This window comes from Marmota marmota, unplaced genomic scaffold (assembly GCF_001458135.2).
Source record: "Marmota marmota marmota unplaced genomic scaffold, marMar, whole genome shotgun sequence".
NCBI classification, from domain to species: Eukaryota; Metazoa; Chordata; class Mammalia; order Rodentia; family Sciuridae; genus Marmota; species Marmota marmota.
Genome location: NW_025999968.1, coordinates 7,394,860 through 7,412,156, shown reverse-complemented (window position 1 = coordinate 7,412,156; position 17,297 = coordinate 7,394,860). Strand labels below are relative to the sequence as shown.

General features: G+C 38.8%; 1 protein-coding gene across 1 annotated transcript in view; it reads left to right on the top strand.

Moving 5' to 3' along the window:
• Positions 1-2,761: 2,761 nt before the first annotated feature.
• The window catches only part of Tmprss7 (transmembrane serine protease 7), a 28,416-nt gene continuing 13,880 nt past the window's right edge, over positions 2,762-17,297 (top strand). Inside the window, exons 1-9 of the mRNA XM_015478384.2 lie at positions 2,762-2,892; positions 5,173-5,240; positions 6,329-6,522; positions 7,245-7,283; positions 8,035-8,263; positions 9,614-9,744; positions 10,414-10,526; positions 13,430-13,536; positions 16,773-16,909. Coding sequence (XP_015333870.2) covers positions 2,800-2,892; positions 5,173-5,240; positions 6,329-6,522; positions 7,245-7,283; positions 8,035-8,263; positions 9,614-9,744; positions 10,414-10,526; positions 13,430-13,536; positions 16,773-16,909 — 1,111 coding nt within the window. The 5' untranslated portion in view covers positions 2,762-2,799. The remainder of the gene's footprint in view (positions 2,893-5,172; positions 5,241-6,328; positions 6,523-7,244; positions 7,284-8,034; positions 8,264-9,613; positions 9,745-10,413; positions 10,527-13,429; positions 13,537-16,772; positions 16,910-17,297) is intronic.

Below are 17,297 nucleotides of genomic sequence, written 5' to 3'. Positions count from 1 at the left end.
TGTAGAAGCTGTGTTGGCACCTAAAGTGATGTCAGTCTTGTGGGAATGAGCCCATAACCTGTGGGGCTCTGACACTCTTGTTGGATAGCTAGTGTAGGAATTAAATGAATTATTGGATGCCCAGTTGATGTTTGCACAGAACTGGAGCATTGATAGGTGTGTGTGTGTGTGTGTGGAGGAAACAACACCATATTTGGAGTTGGAAAGTGATAATGTGAATAAAAAAAAAAACAAACAGATTTCTTACTTGTACTTTCAAGGATTCTAAAATCTGGGTGGCAAAATTTATAGGCAAAAAATTAGTAAATAGTTTCTTGAATTGTTTAGGTCACTTATAAATCGATCACCTACAATTTGCTTGGCACAGATGCACTCAAATAAGCTTCAGAAAGTTCCTAGATGCATTTTTTTCTACTTTCAAAAATCTCACAGTTCAGGCCAGGTGTGGTGGTGCACGCCTGTAATCCTGGTGGCTCAGGAGGCTGAAGCAAGAGGATCTCAAGTTCAAAGCAAGCCTCAGCAACTTAGTGAGGTCCTAAGCTACTCTATGAGACCCTATTTCTAAATAAAATAGAAAATAAGGCTGGGGATGTAGCTCAGTGGTCGAGTGCCCCTGAGTTCAATGCCTAGTACCAAACCAAACAACAACAAAACAAAAACAAAAACAAAAAAACAACTCACAGTTCAGTACTGGAGAGAAGGTATGAATTGATTTTTTTAATTGATAATTTTGTGGTCATAGAAGAGAGGCACCCATCTTGCCTAGGGGTGGAGTCCAGGTTCCTAAAAACTCATTTGATACATCTTTTAAATGCCCACTGTCTTGGCCCTTTTGGTAGGCATGCAGGACAGACTGGTAAACAAGATACAATTTCTATCCTCAAGGGGTTTACAGATTGTGGGGGAAGTCAAGTCAATGGGCCATCAAGACAAAGCCAAAAAACCCCAACTGAGAACAAGCCAACTTATTTCTAATCATTTGCCTGCCATGCCTCAACTGATACATTTGCATTATCCTAGAATTTTTGTATAAAATTTTGGAACATCCTTGTGCAGTAGTAGTTTATTGATTGTGTGAAAATCAGAGAAGGGCATTTCATGGAGAGAGATCAGCATGAACAAAGGGAAACAAATGTGGATAAGTAAGGACTCTTCAATATGAAACAGGTTAGTTTTGAGACATGAAAGTTGGGCGTAGACGGTAGCCTTGAGAAGTGAGGTGGATAGCGCATCAGGAAGAATGTGGAAGGATTTAGAAGTTGTGCTGAGCTAGAGTTAGGTACATGTAATTGTGTTCAATGCTAATATGATTTCTCTTGCAATGTTGCTGTTCTGACCTTTGAGTATTTATTGACATGAGAAGGACATGTGAGCTTCTAGAAAGAATTCATAGGTTTCATTCAAATTTAAAGAATCTACAACTAGAAAAAAGAAAAAAAAACTTCTAAGAAGCATGTTCTTGATAAAAATAAAATGAACCCAAAAACATTTTTTTGCTTTTTGTGGGACACCAACTGAAACAAGATGATCGCCCAAGGTCAATAACCCAAAATAACAAATCTGAGGCAGGATTTCAGGTTTCCTGCCCTTGCCCTGTGCTTAAATACCCCTCCACAGCCTCACTACTCTGCTTGGGTCCAAAGTGACCCCAGGTGGGTCCTACAAGGAAGGTTGCTCGCTGCCACTCTGTAGATTTCATCTTCTTTTTAATTCAGCCATCATTTGCTTAGCATTGTGGTGTGGTGTGCCTTGTGATAACAAGGATGTTCTCTTTCTCTCTTCTTCTACCCAGCACCTCCCTCCCCACCACCCTTCCAAAAGCAAACTTTTGTTGGACACCAAGGCCAAGCCAGGCACTGACTGCATGACAGGGGCAGAGGAAAATACATAGGTTACTGTGCATTCCCTCAGAGCTCACAAAGGGAGGCAGGCAAGCAGGCAGCAGCTCTGCTGCAGTGTGAATTATGCCATAGGAAAGAAAAGTGCCAGGGCCCGGGAGCCTGCAAGGTTGACCAAGAGGAGCAAAACCTGGGAAGCAAAGAGGAAAGGAAAAAAGGAGAGGCGCTCATGGCCCCCAGCCTCTGCTCTTTATTAGCTGCCCTAAAGCAACACAGAGGCAACAGCCTTGCCTTTGCCCCTCCTGCCTGCAGTTTCTGGCCTGGCAGAATACCAGGTTCCACAGTCCTCACTGGGCAGAAGATTGGAGCAGGAGTGACCTGCCACACTGGGCTGAAGGCCACACTGGGTGGCTTGTGGGAAGGATGAATTCCCATGTATTGGATAGAGCTGAAGACTGGCCCAGCACCTAGAATGTCAGGCCACACAAGTCACTTGAGGGACTAACGAGAGAGCTCCAGAGCTCAGTGACTGGAATTCTTTCCCTTCTTTTCACTGCAGAGCTTAATGGTGTCAACTTTTTACCTCCCTACATTCCCCAGACTTGGGGTACATGAAAATTTTCTATGTTCTGTTCAATACTTTAGAGACTCCAAGATGTATAGATTTCAATCTTTAAGTCATTAAGTATTTTCCAGAAGCAGATTCTAAAAATGGAGCATTCTAAGAGGTATGTTGATTTGCTGCTGATAGAAGAGGTGTCATTAAGTACATCATTTAGAGCATCACAGGCAATGAGCCAGTAATGTATGCAGCTTCCTAAAATGAGGTCATTTCGAAGCCTCATACTGACATCCATCAAATGATGCCTGTGGCCACACTGATTGGAAAGCCTCCTAATTAATTGCCTTCTCTCCTCTCCCAGGTAAGACAGAAAGCAAAGATGCTTTTTATTTCGTTGGGATGTTTCGTATCACCAACATTGAGTTTCTTCCTGAGTACCGGCAGAAGGAGTCCAGGGAATTTCTTTCTGTGGCGGGGACCGTGCAGCAAGTGGTGAGGTGCTAGGGGTGGGGAAGGCAGTGGAGTGGGTGGGTTGAGGGATAGGGGAGGGGTCATCAGTGTCACAGGTGAGCTGGGTTTAGGGAAGTAGAGGACAGGGGGGTGAAGGAAGCTGTCAGAGGGAAACATGGGCATTTTTTTCTATAAAATAGAATCATTTCCCCCTGCTTAATATAAAAAGAAGTGGCTCTTTCGATTTTTATTTTTCTCATCTGCAAAATAAAGAAATTGGATCAGGTAAATTTTTAAAATGCCTTCCATATCTGAGGTTATGCATGTACTAATTAATGCTATCATTTACACATTTATGCCACCATGGTGCATTAGTAATCCCTTCACTTTAAAAAAACAACAAACAAACAAACAGACAAAAAACCAAAACCAAAAGCAAAACTGCCAGAGACAGTGGTGCAGGCTTGGAATCCCAGTGGCTTAGGAGGCTGAAGCAGGAGGATCTCAAGTTCAAGCCAGCCTCAGCAACTTAGCGAAGCCCTAAGCAACTCAACAAGATCTTATTTCTAAAAAATATTTTTTTAAAAAAGACTGGGTATGTGGTTCAGTGGTTAAGCCCCTGATGGGTTCAATCCCTGGTACCCAAACCAAACTAAACCAACCAAACAAACAAACAAAAAAAAACCTTTCTCATTATAGAATTAATAAATATTTATTGTAAAAACCTGAAAGATCCAGAAAAGTATAAAAAAGAACATTAAAACCTTTAATGTCATCACTAGAGATAAAGCCCCTTTTTATTCTGGACTACATAGACATAGAGGATAATGCATACTGGAATTTTAGTGACAATTCAGTTTTACAATTTGACTTTTTTTCTCTTAACATTACTTTGCATGTTTCTGTGTTATTAAATATTCTTTTTAAAACACAAATTCTAATTGCCTCTGAGTTACCAAATCCTTTTTTATTGGGTGTTTAAGCGGTTTCCATTTTTTGCAACAACGGAAAATACAGTATTTTTTATGACACATAAATTGTGTGCATCTCTAATTACTTTCTTAGGTGATTTCTTTAAAGTGTAATTCCTTGTTCAATAGAAATATATCTATTCAGGGCTTATGGCACACATTGCCAAGTAGAAAGTTTCTGCCAATTTTATTTCTACAAAATGGAGGGGGTTGCCCAGCAGAGGCAATGCACAGCCACCGTGTAGTGTAGGATGAGGAAGGGAGAGAGAGAGACAGCAAGCAGTCACAGTGGCCCTTATTTACTGACTGCCTTCTGGACACTAGGTACTTTACCAATTGCTTCATCTCTGATACTTGTGCACCAATTATTCCTCAAATTATCCCAAGGAGGCAGGCATTTTGATCGCTCCTTTACAGAGGAAAAAACAAACAAAACAAAGAGCAACGGTGGCCCAGCAGATTTAGGTAATATGTTGCATAGTGACTTTAAACTTCAGAGCTCTTATTTTTACCATTGTGCCATATAATTTTTTGAGGTACTTTTTTCCAACCTTGGGCGACTAAGTAGGTGGTTTTGCTATTATGTAGGAGAGGCAACAGAGGAGAAAACTTGGGAGAAGAGAATGAGCTTGGTTTTGGGAAAGGCAGCGGAGCACAACAGACACTAGTATGGCAATATGTAAATCAATGGATGTGTAACTGATGTGATTCTGCAATCTGTGTATGGGGTGAAGGTGGGAGTTCATAACCCACTTGAATCAAAGTGTGGAATATGATATGTCAAGAAATTTGTAATGTTTTGAACAACCAACAATAAAAAATTAAAAAAAAAAAAAAAAAAGAAATGCTAAGAGAGCAAAAAAGGCACATTGTTTTAAAGGGACTGCATATTTCCAAAAGAGACTGTTTTGAAGGGGAATGGTGTGCTTCGCCCTCTAGTGGCTGATATGAAAATGTGTCCTTAAAGAATAATCAAATACTGAAAAGAGGTTTCATCAAATCTATGAAAAATGTGCTTAAATGAGTTTGGTTTGTTAACTCTGGAGACAATAATTGGAGTGGGAAAAGCATGGATGTTAAACTTGACTAGATTCTTTAAAGAGAGAAATAAATGGGCATAACCGATTATTCTTAAACAGCAGAATAAAAGTAGGTAATCCAAGGATTGCTGCAGGACGTAGGGATTTATCTTGATTAATTTTGATAATGTCTGAGTTTGGAATTAGAGACCACTAGTTTGAGGCTTGCTTTTCTCCTTGCTGGCTGTCAGAGTGTGGCCCTGCAACACACAGAGTACTGTGATAGGAAGCCAAGCTTGAAAGAATTAGGATACTTTCATTTTATTTTTCAGGTAAACTTTGTTTACACAACATCTGCCTTCTCCAAATTTTATAAGCAGTCTGTGGTTGCAGATGTCAGGTAATTTATGTCTTCTGTTTGGGGATTTCTACCTTCAATATTTTAAGTTCCCCTCAACTCTGTGGAAGGATTGGGATTTTACTGTTCTCAAGCAACTTCTCAGGGGCAATTGTATGTTCTTACCATGATCACAACTAAGGACCCAGCCTCTGCCCTGCTCCTTATATACCAAATTTCACATTCCCTCAGGGCTGGAATCCCTATGTCAGTGTCTCCGGGCAAAATAGCCGTGAACATGGCTACAATATTAAGTGGATGGTGGGGGCAAGAATAAAACATGGGCCCTATTTCTGAAAATATTTTCAGTGAAAAATGATTATTAGAGATTTTTTTTTTTTTGTACCAGGGATTGAACTCAGGGCCCTGAGAAAAAAATTTTAAAAGATTTTATGTGCAATAATTTTTAGGAGTAATTGTGAGACATATACTATATCCCATCTCCCACCACTTACAAAATATCTACAGGGATTCACAGTCCACTCTGACACACAAAGGAACTGAGGAATCTTGGAGTGAAGCAGCTCATTTTCCTTAAATTTTCATTTACCAAGTTATTTAAATTCTCTTATGTTTATTTTATAAAATATCCAGTCTTTATCCAATTAGAAACTTAAGCTCTGGGGTCAGTTTGAAAATCAAATTGGGCTTAATTTCTCTACTACTACTAACTAGCTGTGTGGTTGTGAATTGTATTTGGCTTCAATTTCCTCATCTGTCAAACTGGAAAAACACTAAGACTTTTTTCATAAGATTAAATGAGATAAAGCCGATTTGGCACTGTATCAAACGTGGCCAGGTACCAAACATGTTAAAACTGTTATTTTTAATGACAGCAAATACTGATTCATATCCACGGAAATAGTATAGTAATGGTTCTAGATTTGAATTCTAACATAATAATTAGAATACATAATGTGATGCTTTCTCTTTCTAATCCCCATAATAGGAGCCAATGACTACCTAAAGAAGGGAGTTAGGTTCAGTTGAAGGATGTGCTTATTGTCTTTGAATCTGTCAGTTGGGTCTCTTTCCTAAGAAAGTCTACTTCCTAAGAGATATTCTTGAACATCTCTCTTTTTCCCCTGTAGCAGCAACAACAAAGGTGGCCTCCTTGTCCACTTTTGGGTTGTGTTTGTCATGCCACATGCCAAGGGCCACATCTTCTGTGAGGACTGTGTGGCAGCCATCTTGAAGGACTCCATCCAGACGAGCATTATAAACCGAACTTCTGTGGGGAGCTTGCAGGGGCTGGCTGTGGACATGGACTCTGTGGTACTAAATGGTGATTGTTGGGTAATTTGTGTTTAAGCATTGCTTCCCATAGCATTCCTTAGGACCATTATCATAGCCAGAGATGTAATGAAGTAGTCTCTTCCACAATCCCAGTGGCACAGGATTAGCCAAAGGCATCAGAGCTATGTTGGTTAAAGAAGTTGCCAAATATTATGTATAGTACAGCAATTCAACAATAGAACTGGGAACAAAACATATAGCAATTGAGTTTCCAAAGTATACTTCATACACACACACACACACACACACACACACACTTATGTATACACACATATACAAATATATGTATGCTAGGCATATGATAAGTGGCTGCTAAATGAAAAGTTTGTTACATAAAAAATCTCTAGCGGATAATTCTGCACTGCATTTACTATTTCAGTCATAAGATTAATTATTATTTGGTTGCTTTCTTACCTTTAAAAAATGTTTAAGACTTATACTAAATTAGTCCAAATATACAGAAGTAAAGAGAATAGAAAAATGAATTCTCATACATCCTTAGCTTCAACAACTATCAATTCTTGGCTACCCTATTTAATCTAAAATACGTATTTACAATTTATCCATCCCCTACTAGATTATTTTCAAGCACAATCCTAAATGGGCTTGAATGTTCTCAAGAAGTACTGAAAATAAATTTTCCTGAACAAAATTCTAATAAAACAAAGTTCTGGGACTAATAGTCTCTTTCTATTCTCTTTTTCAATGCAGCTGGGCTTCGGTCAGATTATTCTTCAACCATAGGATCTGGTAAATTTTTTTATGTGGTATCCCCTTGCCCCCCGGATTAGTATCTTTTTTGACCATAATTTTCCTTTTCAAATGATGGTGTTTGTTAGTACTTTTTAAATTGCAAGTGACAGAAGTATATTTCAACTGGATTAAACAGAAAAGTAACTTGACTGGCTTACGTAACTGGGACAAATGTGGAATATATTGACTTTAGGCATGGTTTGGTCCCGATTACAATAAAACACCAGGACTCCATCTCTGCCTTCCTCTGTGGAGGCTTCTTTAATAAGCATGTTCTTCATTGTAGTAGCAAAAATGAGATCACCAGTAGATCAAGCTTATAATTTATCATTTTCTCAATGGTGGTGGAAAATTCCTTCACACTTATTTCCTTGCAGTTCCTGCAAGAAGTCCTGGGGTTGAAGCTCATTATCTAGATTGGCTGACATGCCCATTCCTGAAGCAATTTCTTTGATTGGCCAGTCTGGGTCACGTACCCATCTCTGGAGCTAGGGGTGAGTTTAACCCCAACCAAACTGTACAGGCAATGCAGAGACAGTTTCTCAGAGCAAAATCTGGGTGGTGTTACCAGAAGAGAGGAGAGTGGACTCTGCTGATAAGGACAGCAGATGTCCTCCACATGACCTCTTTTGCTCTCTGCTCTTCTATAAAAATTTCTAGAAAAATCATTCCTAAAAAAACAAGTGAAAAGAAAGAAAGAGAGAAAGACAGAAAAGGAAAAGAAAGAAGGAAAGTACTGTCTCCACAGACAAAGGCTGCTCTCAGGACTTGTATGCAGATCATCTGTCTCTCCGCTACCCTCTGGAGATTTCTGCCACCTCAGGGAGGCTCATGTGTCATTTCAAACTGGTGGCCATAGTGGGCTGTCTGATTCGTCTCTCGATTGAGTCTATCCAACTCGAAGCTGACAACTGTGTCACCGACTCCCTGACCATTTATGACTCCCTCTTGCCAATTCGGAGCACCATCTTGTACAGGTATCACGCAGGCTGTCTCTATCCCCCTCTCTCTCTCTCCCTCCAACTCCTCCCTTCCTCTCCCTCTCACCCCCGCCTCTTTAATGCAGGTACTCTTGTTGGCAGCCAAAAAGATTTTCCACAATCTTGGTTTCTATGGGCTCCCCTGGAAATTTTACAAAGAATATTTTTGTGAAGACTCATGAAGTCAAAGACTATCTGTTTAGTATTCCTGATACTTTAGTAGTATCCTTGCTAGAGTCTATCAGACTCAATGTTTTTTACTTGTAGCACACGAGACTCTCAAAATCAGTACAGCAAGAACTTCAGTCAATATCTGAAATATAAGATATTTGTTTAATTTTATTTTTATTATAATAACAGTGAAGTCTATTGTTTCAGTCAAGTATGACAATAAATATTCTATGATTACATAGCTAAACAAATTTTTTTCTTATTCCAGATGTTCATTGTAGAAAAATGAGATCAGAGAAAATAATATCAAGTACTCCATGATCTCATTACCCAGATCAAATTTCTGTTACATTTTAGCATAAATCCTTTAGTTAATATATGTTTATAATTATATATCCATGTACTTACCCGTATCCTAATATTTTTCACTTAATAGTAGATACCTGCTTAAGGGTACTTAATATTTGAAAGACTAATAATGACAAGCTTTATTAACAAATTATTATTCATTACTCACTGGGTACATGATTATCATTATTTTAAAAAATATATGTCACAGTGCTTTATGTATGTATTAGTATTTATATTTGGTAATGAATGTTTGCACTAGAAGTTCAAACTCTATGCAAGAATAAGTTTGCCACTGGTTCTCATTCCTCAATCATTGTTAGTTTCTTTTCACCTTCCAAATATTTTTGGTTGTTATCTCTTCCACTCCTCAGCACAGTGCTATGGGGAATATACTATTATTATTGCTACTACTATTTCATGGAAGGAAAAATGGTACACACATGGATCTAGTTGCTTGATTTCCTGGCATCTTTTATCCAGCTAGTTGATGGAGCTGTTTTGAATCCATTTTCCCTGGGGCAGAGCCCATGACCATAGCCATTGTATATATGGCCTCTATACTAAGTTGTTCTCAAGGACAGCTCAGGGAGGGCCATCTAGGAGAGTTCTTTGGTAGTAGTTTGTAGACAAACATTTCTGTATCTTTTTCAGCTTGGTTCCATCTGTAGTGTCCTGTGGCCACTGGTTAATGAAGACCCGCCTGGTGGACTAATTCACAAAAACCTTGTGAATGACTCTGGAAATGTGTGCAGTTACTGTTGGGTGGAGTCCCACACTTCCAATAGCCTGCTCTTCATGTGTTTTTGTTTTGTTATCTGGTTTCAGAATTTGTGAACCCACAAAAACACTGATGTCATTTGTTTCTACAAACAATCTCATGTTGGTGACCCTGAAGTCTCCTTATATACGGAGGCTATCAGGAATCCGGGCATATTTTGAGGTCATTCCAGAACAAAGTAAGTGTTTTCTAATTAAAAAAAAAAAAAAAAGTTGCTTTTGGGAACATTTGTTATGATGCTGTCTTATCCTTCCTGAGGCTGTTATAATGCTGGTTGAATTAGTCAGGAACCCTGAATTGGGGCCCAGTCAGAAGAGGACAGAGTGAACTGTCAGCTTAGCATTAAGGTGTTAATTAGGCAACCCAAAAAAGGCAAAAAGGACACAAGAAAACTGAAAGATATCATAGAGGTAACACACTCAGGAAGCAATCACCTCCTCTATGGCTGAAATAGCAAAGGAAAGATGTTGAAAGTATTACCATTTAGAGCTTGGAAAAAGCCCGAGTGTGGAATGAAACTCTGGTTTTCTTAGGAGGGATAGCTGCTGCAGCTGCTGGTGCTGCTGCTACCTCCAATTCCAGAAGTATGTTCTTAAAGAAAGTAATAGCATCCTACAGATCTGTAGTCAAAATGTAGGATTTGACAACCAACATGGAATTTGGAATTTGACAACAAGTGTTTTAACTAAATCTGTGGGGTGCTATTTCTTTAAAAAAAAAAAAAAGTTCAAAAAATATACCATAGTTTTAATCAAAGAATTGTGCATTTGTAATTAGATAAATTAATGTAGTATGTTTTCCCATTGCCTCACAGCTGCAAATCACTGTGTGTGGACATCTTTTTCAGAGTGTGAAAACACAGTGTTGGTCAGAGAAACCACTGGCTTTGAAGGGAAAATTTCAAGTCCATACTACCCGAGCTACTATCCTCCAAAATGCAAGTGTACCTGGAAATTTCAGGTATCCTAGTTTGCCTGTATATTAGAAAAATATCCCTATCCTATTTTTAGTAGAATTTCATTTCCTTTATTTTCTTTTTAAATTACAGAATAATATCACTTAATTTTATAAAATTTAACTGCACTGAAATATATTATCTAGAAAACTAAATTTTCCTGTAATTTCAGCCCACTTTTTATACAAAGTACATACTATTAACAAATGTGGGCTATTTTTCCAATTTATTTTGTTTTTATTTTCATTAAAAATGTACAGACCTGCTTGTAGGATCAAACAATTATTTTATTACAACAGAGATTGTGGAGCAATTATTAATTACTTCATCAGAATAGTAATTAATAAAAATAAAAAATTAGATTAGGCAATATATAGTTCACTTGTGTAAGCAAAACAAACAGCAAATTTATATGAAGTATATATAACTCCCCTCTTGTGCTAGGCATTTCTTCCCCCCACCCCCACAATATTTTTTAAATCTTAAAAAAAAAACAACTATTTTTCTTTTTTATTTTTGTAGTATCATGGAGACAGGGCAAAGTGTTGTTACCTTTGCTCAGTCAGTGTATATAAAATCATTATTATATAGCACAGCAATTAGATGTAAGTGGTAAATATATGTGGTTTACATTTGTCAATATATTATTGAATGACTTCTCTGGGTCAAGTTCTCAGGCTACTTTAAACTTTGAGGACCTATGAAACTGGATAAAAATTTTTTAAAAAGTTCTGCTCTTATGGAAACTACCTTTCAGTTAGGGAAGATAGGTAAACAACAAACTAGTCATATACACGGTGAGCAGCCATGTCTGGGTTCAGATCTGTGGATTCAACCAACGGCAGAGAGAATCCACATCTTTATTGACCATGGACAGACTTTATCTTTGTCATTATTCTCTACTATTATAGAATAGTATAATAGTTATTTATATAGTGTTTACATAGTATTAGATATTATAAGTAATCTGGAGATGATTTAAAGTACATTGGAGGATTTGGCTAGGTTATATGCAGATACTATACCTGTTACTTAAAATGCTTATTACCTGTCAATTTGCATTTTTATGTGTGTGAATAAACAAACAAATGATAAGGCTGGAAAAAAATTTGACTTGTGTTCTCATGAGCCCTGGGCTTTTGGTGAACATGAGACAGTCCTATTCCTTGTGTGTCCCCCACATTGGTTTCCTAGAGCTTGAGAGACTGTGAATAGAGTGACCCTCAAAGAATGCTGGGCTAGTTTGGATCTCTGGTCTGCTTTTTCTCACCTTGAGAAAATTACTTATCTTTGATTAGTTATGTCGGTTTATTTATTTTTTCTTTTTCTTTAAAATGGAAATCAACCTTCTTTGCCTAACAGAGTCGTTGTGGTGTTCAATTGAGATCAACAAAGTGCCTGATTCACTCCCTCTCAAATGTGGGAGGTGAAGGGCGGCTTCCTGCATTTAAATGTACTTCAGAAACAAAGAGACACACATTCATATGCACAGACATGCATACACACACATGAAAGAGCAACACAAAATAATGGCATGACTAAAAACTCTGTCACGGTAATAAATGTCAATGGGTAAAGAAAAAGACAGTAGGATTGAATTGCAAAGTACTACCTAAAAACTTAACTTCGTCATTTTCAAAAGATAAAAAAAAGAAATTTGTAATGTTTTGAACAACCCACAATAAAAAAAATTAAAAAAAAAAAAAAAGATAAAAAAAAAAAAAATGACTCAAAAAAGCTGATCAGAAAGGATGGGCAAGATTGTACCAGGTATGCATAAGTAAAAAGAAAACAGTTTTCATTCTCAGTACCTGGCAACACTGAAACCAGGGCCACAACATTTCCTGGTTTGCAAGTAAGGAGAAGGGCAACTTATAAGATAAAAAGGTGATCCACAAAATCTAATTATGATGATTATTTATGCAGTGAATGATATAGCATTAATACACACAAGCCAAGAAGAATAGGAAAGACAAAGAGAAGTGGGCAAGGCTTAAGTAAGAGATTTTAATTCACTTTCCTTGCATGATTCAGACATAGTGTACAACAGTAAATAGGGCCAGGAAGGCTATTAAGTCATACCAGTGAGTTTGGAAATAAAAATAAGCAGAGGGACCACGGAACATTCATAATTTGATCACAATCAAATCCTTAAGAAATTTTAAAAAATTTAAAAAACAGTATAAACCGTAGTCTTTCTTCTAATTAAGATGGAATTAGAAAACTTGAAAATGGGTAAGCCAAAATTCAACTCTCTAGAAATATAAAAATCCTCTCTTCCATAATTCCTGGGTCAAAGTGAAAGTGAAAACTAAAACGTTGGCATATCAGACATAAGGTGGATGTACACCACACAGTACAATAAAAAGGCCAGTTGTGTCGTGGCACAGTATGTGCATGTTTGCTCACAAGCAGGCTGTCTGGCTCCCTTGACCTTTTCAGAAAATACCCAGATGATTCAGTGACAGTCTTTAGGAATACCCAGGTAATATGAAGAGGAAGCTGATTCATCTCTCTTTTATCTACAGGATCTGAATGAAACTTTAAATAAGCCACGTCATTGTTTTCATCAACAGAGGACATTCTTTAAACTCAGTAACTGGTGAATGTCTGCAAAATTAAGCTCATCCAACTGGAGCAGGCTGAAACCCAGAGACACTGCCTATGGTGTCCCACCTCATGGGCCCAGAAGCTGAGTCTTGAGCACCTGGTGGCTATCCTCTTTGTTCTCCACCTGCACTTCTTCCCATCCTGTTTGTTCAGGGGAGCTGGTGTACCACACCAGGGGCCACAGGGCACAGGAATAGAACACCCCTGAAACAATAAGTACTGAGCCAGCAAGGAAATGTTAGCCTGAGATTTCGTCCTTTGCCTAAAGCATTTTTTGACTTGATGTTGTTTTTCACAGACCCCTCTGTCAACTCTCGGCATAGCCCTGAGATTCCGTAACTATTCAATCACCAAGAAGAGTATGAAAGGCTGCGAGCATGGATGGTGGGAAATCAACGAGCATATGTAAGTGATTTTCGTATGTGAGGAATCTGATGAATCCTTGGTGGCCTCTGTCCTAGAGAGGATTTGTCTGTCTCTAAAGAGTTTCCACTTTACTGTTGACAGAGGGCAACTGAGAGACAGAGAAATCAAGAAACTTGCACAAGGACTCTCACTCTTGAGTGACTGAATCAGGATACAGGGCAAAGTTGATCTAAAGACATGGCTTCTGCCTCACCTCCACTCTGTGGATTTTCCATGTGTATAGTGCATGCTTTACAAAAGTATTTGGCAGATAAAATATTCAAATTCTAGAGCTACTGGGGAAAATAATAAATAGGGGTTCTGGTGGTACAAAAGTTAGCTTTTGTTCATAGAGGCCTGATTGACCTGGCTTGGTCTGAAGGCTAGCAAATGGGTTGAGGCTAACCAGAAAAAAATCTCAGAGAAATGTAGGTGGTTTGGCTTCCTGAACCAACCTAGTAGTCCCCACTGTCACTGTCCCCTTCCCTTGGGCTGGAGATTGAACCCAGGGCCTGTGCAAGCTAAGCATATGCTCTCCCTGAGGTACATGCCTGGCTCCTTACTCTCACTCTGATTTATTCCTTGCTTGTTAGTGTTGTTTATTTGCTTCTGAAACTATAATAGGTATTTAATAGCCATTTAATTGAATTAGCATTCAAAATACAGGACACCCTGCTTTGGCAGTAGAAAGGCTTCTCATTTCACTTTTCAGAGAAGCATCCTGTGAGGTTGAAGGCTTTGCCTGCTAATTTTTTGCTCATTATTATTTCATAAATGAAACCTTCCCTAAGTGCCTTTCCTTAATAACCTTCTTTCAGTTCCTTTACACAAATTGCAAAATAGTCATCTATCCTGTCTTCAGAGGAGTAGGCCCTATCAGATTCAAAAATGTTCTTGTATCCATTCTTAAAATGTAGCCAGTATTCCTTTTGGGAGTGTAACTGAATCAAGGGTTTGTTCTGTAGGAGACAGGAGACCTGGCTTCAAATTCCAGCCCTGTCATTTGGTAGCTATATTAAGTAGGGCAAATTACTTAACATCTTTGATTTTCAGTTTGTGAATAAGATGATAATTCTCAATAAGGGTTTGTGTTTGGGCAAGCAGTCAAGGACATACTGCATACAACAGACCAAAAATATGATTTATGTTAATATAAATAACGAGATTTCTTTGGAAATTATATTAATGAATAAGCACTATAGAATGTGCCCCAAGGCTTCACAGGTACTGCTTTTTGGTGCTTAATAAATATAGAAATCTTTACACATCTTTTGTATGATAAACCTGTGACTAAACTGTGCTTTGAATAAGAAATATTATTATTTTTTTTCTCCCAAGTCACAGAAGAAACAGTCCAGGATGTGTGACTGCAGGTAGGAGCAGGGTCTTCTCCCAAGCAATACCAGGAAAGCACTCTGCCCCAATGCTTCTCCTGAAAGGCCAGTTCTTCCTGTAGTCTGTAGGCTGGCTGAAATCCTATCGGATTCATTTCATGTTAGTTGTACCCTCAGGATTTTAAATGCCAGCCCTTTCCTTATCCTTTCTTCTCACTGGAAAGGGAAGGCTCTAATTGAACTAATGAGACCCCTTGCTGAGAAGTTAGCCTAAGGGAATTGGGGCTGTAAAGAGAAAGGTGGAAAGAGCTATAAGGAATGGGGAAAGACTAAGGATTTCCTCAAATAGTTCAGAGAACCTAACCTCAAAGAAATAATGGTCACCCTACAAGTTGGATGCCATTAGAGAGGAAAAGCAGAGCAAAGCCCAAGGAGAAGGCCACTGGATGTTCTAGAAAGTGCCAGAGTATAACCTCAGGCCAACTGTGTTCAAATCCTGGTTCTACTTACTTGCTTTTGAACTTTAACAAATTATTTCACTTATGTCTGTTCCTGACTTGTTATATGTCTGGATACATAAATTGACTCTTGTTGGGTTTCTCCAATCTCTCACTTTTTGAGCTCTAAGTCTCTAAGCCTTCATCATGATCCATTGCATAGGATCTCCCTTTAAGCTCTAGCCCAAATATGGAGGCCAACATCCTTCATCTTAATTCCCTTTTAAGATGCCTGAGTAGGACTCATCTTTGGAAGAAAACCCTAGATGTTAGTGGAGAACACACACAAAACACATCATGTCTTTAGACATTTAGAGTATGCCAATCTCAAGATGATCAATTAGAGTAGATTCTGGTCCCCAAAGCTTGGCTTGGCTTTCAGGAACCTCTCAGACCTGGCTCCTACTTGACCAGGTGGCCACCTCGCCTGCTATCTCTTCCTTATGTAACAGGAACTGGCTTATCAGTCCATCGGTTCCTGAACTTCAGCCAACTGCAAGAGGCTCTTCCTGAATGACATGAGAATGCTTTCCTCCCTAAAATCACAGATTATCTGTGCTTTAGAATGCCAGTGTCTGATTCAAAGGGCTTTTGAGGTTCCCAAGTGATTTGAGGGCCTAGAGTGATTGGCATTCACAAGTTCCAGGGGACAGTGCCACCTCCAAATCTTGAGGCTGCTCCCTGTCTCCCATGGAGACCCTAGAGGTTTCACACTGGAAAAAGCCTTGCCCGAACAGGGCAGTGGACTTCTCACAGGCCTTCTGTATAATAATGCTCCTACTCCATTGCTCACAGAGCTCATGCAGCAAGAATTACTAACCAGAGGGATATTTTCCCAAAAGAATTTTGGGAACCCTGGTGGCATTAAGTAATGAGAGGTAAGAAAAAAATCAAGTGAGGGAAATATTGTGTAGAGACATTACTTCTTGGAAATTCTACCAAGGACAAACCCAGAGGTGCATATCATATTTTATTTAGATGGAAATAACATAGTCGTTTGCTTCAAGTGTTGATGAAGTTCATTGCATATTTTCAGCCTGAACTCAGAGATTCTACTCTGCTCTGTCCAGAGGTCTGTGGGCAAGACCTTCTTGTTTCATGCTTTATTTTTGTTTTTCACTGAAAGGAGATGGGCCTAGAAGAATTAAATCCATAGTTTGTTTGTGAGTGTTGGTGAGGAAAGGAACAGATTGGTAGTACTCTTACTGCTCTATTTAGCAGAAGATAAAATTGGGGAGAAGTTACTAGATTGTGGCCACATAGCATAGGATGGATTCGATGCTACCATTAGTGCATTTCTGCTTACAAAATCCAAATGACCACAGTACAGATGAATTTACTGTCAACAGGAAGGCAGTTGATGAAACCTCAAGCTGTGTGTCCTCTCCAACTCCTGTCTCCTCAGGTACTGTGGCACCTACATGGATCACCACACGATTTTCCGAGTGCCCAGCCCTCTGGTTCACATTCAGTTCCAGTGCAGTTCAAGGCTTTCGGACAAGCCACTGTTGGTAGAATACGGCAGTTACAACATCAGTCAACGTAAGCCTGGTTATCAACAAGATCCTTAGAAAACCTCAATAAGTCATCACATGGTGAGCTGTGGGCATGGTGGCACATGCCTGTGATTCCAGCAACTTACGAGGCTAAGGCAGGAGGATTATAAGTTCAAGTCCAGCTTCAGTAATCAGAGAGGTCCTAAGGAGCTCAGTGAGACCCTGTCTCAAAAAAAAGGGCTGGATGTGGCTCAGTGGGTAAGTGCCCCTGGGTTCAATCCCCAGTACCCAAATAAAAAAAGGGGGAAAAAGTTATTGTATGGTCACAAATGCTTTATAACTTATAACCTCAAATATTTCAGGAATGAGTATAGCTTCTTTTTGTTATTTCCTTTTATATATGTATTTTAAAAAACAAATTATATATATATATA